General features: G+C 41.5%; 1 gene segment (V, D, J or C); it reads right to left on the minus strand.

Moving 5' to 3' along the window:
• Positions 1 to 471: 471 nt before the first annotated feature.
• Positions 472 to 2,301, minus strand: LOC135541701 (Ig lambda-2 chain C region-like). The segment is given in 3 exon segments: positions 472 to 973; positions 1,683 to 1,788; positions 2,275 to 2,301. Coding segments are annotated over 3 exon segments (453 nt in total).
• Positions 2,302 to 8,826: the final 6,525 nt, after the last annotated feature.

The raw sequence follows: 8,826 nt of genomic DNA on the forward strand, positions 1-8,826 counted from the left end.
CAGACTATGATATGAAACACTAGTTCACTGAACACACAACTCAGGTCCTGGTTATATGACATCACCAAGCATAAATAACCACCACTTTACCACCAATGGTCAGATAATGTGGTACCCAGAATAGAGCACCTCTGTCCCCAGATATTCATTACCACCACTTTACCCCCATTCTGAAAATCAGGTTACAACTCACAACTTAATCTCAAATTCATAAAATAGTTTAGTCATGATCAAAACTAACAACTATGTCCCATAACCTCCTCCCATGTCTATAATTGTCAGATGATGTGGTTCAGCTCCTGTCCCCAGATATTAACTGTCCCAAGGGAGTCTATTCACTACCCATCCCCCCTTCCCCCCTTCCAACCTTCTAATGTTCAGTTAGTCTTTGTTTAACAAGTCTTTGTTTAACCACAAGCCCACAGATATTCACTTCTATTTCTTGACATAATAAAAATCAGGGACACCTTGTTTGACATTAATACAAAGTATTTTATTTTGTTAACATTTCCAATCTGAAAGCAGAAGCAATAAAACACAGGTACAGATTTAAAGATGCAGTATCCCAGATTGATGACCAGAGATGAAGCTCTAGATAGATATCTAGAATGATAGAATGACAGATAGGTAGGTGTTCTCTGTGTACAGGGTGTCTACTGGGAGCAGTGGTGTGGCTCCAGTGTGTGAGTGACGGGGGTCTGGTCCTTTAGGGTGGCCTCACAGGTGACTGAGCCAGCCTTCCTCCACTGGTCAGTGGGGAGGGTGAGGCTGCTGCTCCAGCTGTAGTGACCGTCCTTCTCCAGGACCTCCAGACTCTGGCTGCCCTGCAAGGCCCCCCCGGCCCCCAGCCTCCAACCCAGCTTCCAGCCCCCCGGGAAGCCCCTGTTGGCCAGGCACACTAGGGCCACATTCCCCTGGTCCTGCTCCTCACTGGAGGGAAGTAGGACAGTCAGGGAGGGAGGTACCACACCCACTAGGAGAGAGAAGATGAGGGGGGAGAGGAGAGATGACATGTAAGGGTTAAACTGGACAAGGACCTTGAAGAACTTTCAGCAACTTTAATATGAAGAAACAAATATGATATTTGTATTGTATAAAATAGTCTGTGAAAAAGGCAAGTTATATATAAATATATATTACACACTCTTTTAATTCCCTTTTACTTCCATCTGGGGTGGCGGGGTAGCCTAGTGGTTAGAGTGTTGGACTAGTAACCGGAAGGTTGCAAGTTCAAACCCCCGAGCTGACAAAGTACAAATATGTTGTTCTGCCCATGAACAGGCAGTTAACCCACCCAAGAATTTGCTCTTAACTGACTTGCCTGGTAAAATATATACATATAATTGATGAAGCAACACCACACACTACAGTCAGTGATGCATTAAAGTTCAGAAATGAAACTGACTTTCTTATGAAATGTTTAACCATGCTGCTGAACTGTTTTAGTGTATTTAAAGACATCGAACACATCAAGCTATTATTTTTTGGCATATTAGGTTTTTGTCCTTGAATGATCATTAGGGTATGTGGAAACACACTCGGAATCAAATAAATTAAACAAATCAAATAAATTAAACATTGAAAACTACAACTTTTTCTGAATAATTACTTTTTATTTACTTTACTAGTATATAAATGTTCAATTGAATGTATTATAAAAAGGATGAATCTCTTGTACTTACAGTCAACGATGAGTTTGGTGCCTCCACCGAAAGTCCACCACAGTGACACAGACTCATTAAACAGCCATACAAAAACCTCCTGCACTTTACACACACCAGTAACTCTCTACACAACACACATTAAACCCACCACTGATTGTTGGTCAAAAACAGCATGTGTAGGTCATAACTTTTCAAATTAGTTTAAGTTTGATATTTTACATTATTACTTTTTGCTGAATTCTCCCCTGACTATAAAATATAAATGTTGGAGATGTGTAATATCTCTGACAAACTCACTAAGTATTAATTTAAGTTTGATATTTTACATTATTACTTTTTGCTGAATTCTCCCCTGACTATAAAATATAAATGTTGGAGATGTGTAATATCTCTGACAAACTCACTAAGTATTAATTTAAGTTTGATATTTTACATTATTACTTTTTGCTGAATTCTCCCCTGACTATAAAATATAAATGTTGGAGATGTGTAATATCTCTGACAAACTCACTAAGTATAAGAAGCAGACATATAGAATAGAAATACACCAGTATTTAATGAAAAAAGTTATATGTAACTAAATACTGTAGTCAATTCCAGGCCTTCACACAGATTCAGGTAAGCTATTTCCTTCCATGTTTAATATTGTTATTGTGTTGCATTAACAGTTTCATCATCTGTCCTGAGGTACGGTGTTTCCATAGAGAAGGTGCTTTGCATTTGCAGCTCATGCTTCAGTGCTCTGGGAGTGTTTATAGCCCTGTGAGTTTCAGACTGCAGGACTGAGATCTGTCCAGACACTTTAAGGCTGCAGTGTTATCATTGTTGTGTTCAGTCTGTTGTCTACTCAGAGCCACAGATGATGGTGAAGATGATGAAGATGATATCACTAATTCCACTGCTGACCACACTGGGGTTCCTGACTCAGGGTGAGAAAGTCTCTGCTCTCTGACCTTTCTGAACTGCCGTCTTCAGAGAGCATCAGTTAAGAAACAGAGACGTTTTGAGAACAGGAGTTTGAGAAGCCTCTATGATACTGCTTGTACATGGTGAGAGATTACAGTTATTTTATATGGATTCTGTTGACTTGTTCTCCACCTCTCATTTCTAGAATCGTCAGCTGGAGTTGTGACTCAGTCTCCTGCTGTCAAGTCTGTTCGTCTGGGAGAGACTGTATATCTGAGCTGCACAGCCAGTGAGGGGGTGGATGATGACCTGAGCTGGTACCTGCAGAAACCTGGACAGTCCCCTCAACTCCTCTTCTATAAAATAAGTCGACGTCAGTCTGAAACTCCTGGTCATTTCAGTAGCAGTGGATCTCAACCAGATTTTACTCTGACCATCAGTGTAGTCCAGGCTGAGGATGTAGGAGATTACTACTGCATGGGTTCGTACAGTGATGAGAGCACACAGTGATTTAGAGTCGTACAAAAACCTCCCTCAGTCAGACTGCTCAGAAACTGTACTGCTACAGCTGGGACCTTAAACAGGTGCTGAGAAACAACAGACTATGACATGAAACACTGAACACAGACTTAAGAGCCTCACACAGCACTGTTATTCTGGTTACTCATGACAGGATCATAGTTCACCCAACCACCTCCTCTACACAACCACAACCTTTACTTCACCTCTGGAATGTTCAGATATAAATGAATTGCGGAGAACAGACATCATTATATCTGTCAAGTGAAACAGGAAATGTTCCCTCTATTCATTACATGTATTTCTTTAATCTTCTAAACGTTTCACCTCACTGAATGCAGGCTTGATTTGCATGGTCAGGGTGGGATGGTTTTGCTTCTCCCAGAATAGAGAAGTTCTGTCCCCAGGGAGTCAGACAGACAGAATGAGAGAGAGAGAGAGAGAGAGACAGAGAGAGAGAGAGAGAGACAGGGAGAGAGAGAGATTCACAGAGAGAGACAGAGAGAGACAGAGAGAGAGAGAGAGAGAGAGAGAGAGAGAGAGAGAGAGAGAGAGAATGGCAGAGAGAGAGAGAGAAGAGAGAGAGATTGAAAAATCAGAACACACATTCAACACATAGTCATTACAGGACAGATGTCACACTAGTTTACTCACATTAGGAAGAGAAATATAAATCTGACAAAGAATTAGATCTAGCTGTAGATACATTTCCATTTGTTGTCACAGTAAATAAATTAGTCAACTAATCCATCATGTTATTTTCCAAATCCAACTTTATTTATTTCACATGATTATTATTTGCAGTTTATTATTCTGTCCTGAGGTAGGGTGTTTCCATAGAGGAGGTGCTTTGCATTTGCAGCTCATGCTTCAGTGCTCTGGGAGTGTTTATAGCCCTGTGAGTTTCAAACTGCAGGACTGAGATCTGTCCATCAACACAACAGAAAATTCCACGGCAACCAGTTTCATCATGACTCTGATCACCATCTTTATCTGGACACTGACCTGCTGCTGCCTCAAAGGTCTGTTGTTTTCTAACTCTTACAATAGAAAAGATAAATATTATTGAGTACATTGTATAATCATTGAAATGGCTCTGAATGAATAAACATCCCTGTATAAAATATGATGAAATATAAATGATCTGTTATTAATACTCTATTCATTCATATTCTTCCTCTTCAGGATCCAGAGGTCAGGTGACTGTGACTCAGCCTCCTGTAGTGACATTTTCTCAGGAGACCCTGTCACTCTGACCTGTACAACCAACCCTAAAGTGTACAGATACAGTGATGGAGATGAAGCTGTGTTCTGGTATCAACAGAATCACCTGGAGAAGCTCCCAAACAGAGACCAAAGAATTCATCAGGAATGATGGGAATCATCATGAATTCATCAATCAGGAATCAGCACTGAGTCAGTTTCAAACTCCTGATAAAATATGCAAAGAAACGATTAGATGGGATTCCTGCTAGATTCAGTGGCAGTGGGTCTGAGAGGGACTTCACTCTGACCATCAGTGGAGTCCAGGCTGAAGATGCAGCAGTTCACTACTGTCAGAGTCGTCACAGTGGAGGTGTGTTCACACAGTGATTTAGAGCCGTACAAAAACCTCCTGCTCGAAATGACACACATCACTGGTCCACTGAACACAGAACTAAAGGTCTTGTTATATGACACAAAGTATAAACACTTTACTAACTCACAGAAACACTTTACTAACTAGTATCATAACTCTTCCAACCTCCAATGTCTACAAATGTCCTCAGGAAGATACAGGTGAAATAGTCCTCATAGACTATAAAACAGAAAGTTGGTCATGACACAGCTGATTCCTAATGTTGTCCTGTACAACTGGGGCATCACACACAGCTGGCTAACACATCTGTGGAGCAATATTGAGTGTGTAAGTGCATGACTGTGTGTGACAGAGAGAGAGCGCTGTGAAACAGAAACTTAGATTTGCATGGCCCCTGTCCCAGAATAGAGCAGTACACTCCACAGATGTTCCCCCACCCTTAACATCCTTAACACCCCACCAGCGCTAGACCAGGGAGGTCAAAGATCAGTCAGAGGTTAGATGTCAGTCACAGGTCATTTTATAGGTCACTGCACTAGTCTTGTGTGGTGTGCACAGGAAGAGGTTGGACACCGGCCGTCAGCCAGACTGGTAGAGGTCAAAGATAAAAAGGTCAGAGGTCAGTTCCCCAGGGAAGAGAGTCATTCCAACCCCAACATGCCACCAGACTGCCTGTCACTTTGTTATCATGAATAGTCAGCTTTTAGTTAGAGACTAGGTGATGAGAGCACCATTTACTAAGGTCACATTTTACATCCCTAGTGCCCACTAGAATGGCATTAGGAAGTATTAGATAACTAGTGATGTACATCTGAAGATTCATCATGAATTCATCAGGAATCAGCACTGAGCCAGTTTCATCAGGAATTCATCATGAATCAGCACTGAGACAGTTTCATCATGAATTCATCATGAATTCATCAGGAATCAGCACTGAGTCAGTTTCATCAGGAATTCATCATGAATCAGCACTGAGCCAGTTTCATCATGAATTCATCATGAATTCATCAGGAATCAGCACTGAGTCAGTTTCATCAGGAATTCATCAGGAATCAGCACTGAGCCAGTTTCATCATGAATTCATCAGGAATCTGTACTGAGACAGATTCACCATGAATCAGCACTGAGACAGATTCATCATGAATTCATCATGAATCAGCACTGAGCCAGTTTCATCGTGAATTCATCAAGATTCAGTAAAGCTAATTTCCTGCAATTCTACACATACAGTGCAACGCAAACATATTCAGACCCCTTGAAGGACGACTGACCCACATGCAGACAGTGTCAAAGTAACAAAAGTTTATTACTAGAACAGGAGGCAGGCAAAACGACAGGTCAAGGGCAGGCAAAGGTCAGTAATCACGATAAAAGTCCAAAAGGTCCAGAATGGCAGGCAGTCTAAGGGTCAGAGCAGGAAGAGGTCAATAATCCAGTGTGGTAAGGTACAGAACTGCAGGCAGGCTCGGGGTCAGAGCAGGTAGAATGGTCAAAACTGGGAAAAACTAGAAAACAGGAACTAGAACAGACAGGAGGAAGAGGGAAAACTCAGGTAGGTTTCAAAACGAACTGGCAACAGACAAACAGAGAACACGGGTATGAATACACAGGATAATGGGGATTGGATCCAAGCACAAAGACAGGTGAAACAGATCAGGGTGTGACAGGGTGAGAAAATAAAACTATTTAATCAATTTTGATTTCAGGCTGTAACATAACAAAATTTGGAATAAGTTAAGGGGTATGAATACTTCCTTGTCTCCACCCCCTTCCAGGTGCCCATTTTCCCCATTATGCCCTGTGCATTTATACCTGCGTTTATACCTGCATTTATACCTGCGTCTGTTGCCAGTTCGTCTTGTCTCGTCAAGCCTACCAGCGTGTTTTTCCCCATACTCCTGTTCTCTCTAGTCCCTGTTTTCCTGTCCTTCCGGTTCCGACCTATTTTTCCTGTCCTGACCCCGAGCCCGCCTGCCGTCCTGTACCTATCTGACTCTGACCTGGTTTACAAACTTCTGCCTGTCCTGACCTTGAGCCTGCCTGCCACCCTGTACCTACCTTCTGGAAATTATACATTTCTGTAAAAAAAGGTCCAGAATGGCAGGCAGTCTAAGGGTCAGAGCAGGCAGGGGTCAATAATCCAGTGTGGTAAGGTACAGAACAGCAGGCAGGCTCAGGGTCAGAGCAGGTAGAATGGTCAAAACTAGGAAAAACTAGAAAACAGGAACTAGAACAGACAGGAGCAAGGGGGAAAACGGTAGGTTTCACAAAACAAAATGAACTGGCAACAGACAAACAGAGAACTGCTATAAATACACTGGGGATGATGGGGTGGGTGACACCAGGAGGGGGCGGAGACAAGCACAAAGACAGGTGAAACAGATCAGGGTGTGACAGGAACATTTGCAGTTTATAGCTAATCTCATGCTATTCTACACATTTTGTAGTGAGGCTGAGAGAATTTGCCATTTTTAAAGCTAATTTCCTCTAATTCTAAACATTTTTGCAATGGCTTATGATGTGTTTCATCCCATATGAGAAGGGTGGGGCGACCATAGAGCTTAGTTCAAAATATACAGGTTAAGATAAGAGGATTCTAATATCCAATAATGGTTTGCAATTCATGGGACAATGGAGCTGTTCCCATTAATTTGTTTATTTTTTAACGCTTCCAAATGGAATTACTTTATTGTCTTAACCTTCCCATCTTCAACCTAGCCATAGACATCCTATGAAATTAGTAGAAGGGTTATGTCATAAACCCTCAAAGTTCCAGAATGGGTTGAAAATGGCAGCCATTGTGGTCAAGGAGACATCCAAACCAGTCTAATTGGTAGTAGAGGTATAATCCCGGCTTTACTTATGAAGGAAAATACATGTAATGTATGTGAATGTGGGCATATTGGCAATTCATTTGAACAATTAATGTAATAATTCCTCTAAAACTGTCTGGCTAGCTAGCTAACAAAAATACAGTGCAGATAAATTCTTTAAATTCATTATTTTACACAATATCTTATCACAGCACTGGCAAGCTTCAAATTCCAACTCCCTGACCAAAATTGCTAACCTTTGTCCCTTCATAAGAAGGTTAATGTCATAGAGAATGATAGAGGCCTCTAGTGGCTAAAATAACATTTTAGCATGGGCAGCGCCATGGAGGGCTTCCACCATGCTTCTGCCATTTTAAAGTAGTCAACTGGGTGTCAATTCCTATGGGTTGTAGCCTCAGTGGCACTCCCCATGCTGTCACAGATGCTATAATGGCACAAATATAAAGATGAGTCCTACTTGTCTGTATGGTTCATGTCCATTCAAGTGAAACTTCCAAGTCGGAACTCCATACGTTTTGACAGCATGTGTTCACCCCACTAGTTACAGCAACAACGGATGAAATTCAATTTATATTGCCAGCAGTCAAATTCAGTTAACCGATATGCTACTAATACCTGGTGATGTTGATACTGTTCTGTCATTGTACACCTATCTATAAAGCTTTATTGCTTTATAGATAGGTGTACAATGACAGACCCAGTTTGCAGACCCAGTCTGTAATTTCCACAACAGCCTCACTTTTTGACAAAACTATTTATGCTCTGTCTGAACTAATCTTCAACATGGCGCCATTTTAGCATAAGAGGGCACCATCAATCTGAAATGATCAAAGCCATTGATTTACTGTAGCTAGTAAGGCTCCAAACTAAGAGCCATGGGCTTTAACAACTTAGCAGTAAAATGGGTCAGTAAAATGGGTCAGCTAAAATGGGTCAGCTCTTACCTGCAAGGAAGAAAACAGATGGTGGATGTGGATAGGACCCCGTCTAAACCCAAAATCTTGAACTGCGGGGTACCCCAAGGAAGTGTGCTGGGTCCACTTTTATTTATATTGTATATAAATTATCTGAAATCTGCCTGTACATGTGACCAGATGATTCTGCACTGTTGGTTTCCCACAAAGACAAACATGTGGTTGAGAAAGCTCTCAGTGCTGAACCTCTGATGGCTATATGACAATAAGCTGTCACTTCACCTTGGAGTCCATCTTGTTCAGGTCCAAAGTGAAACTGAAGAAATCCCCAGATTTTAAGGTGGTAGTAGGTGACATAGTAGTCTCAGCAAAAGACTCAATCTGACATGGCACAAAATGTTATCGCCAAA

The sequence above is a fragment of the Oncorhynchus masou genome, chromosome 6 (assembly GCF_036934945.1).
Source record: "Oncorhynchus masou masou isolate Uvic2021 chromosome 6, UVic_Omas_1.1, whole genome shotgun sequence".
Taxonomy (NCBI): Eukaryota; Metazoa; Chordata; class Actinopteri; order Salmoniformes; family Salmonidae; genus Oncorhynchus; species Oncorhynchus masou.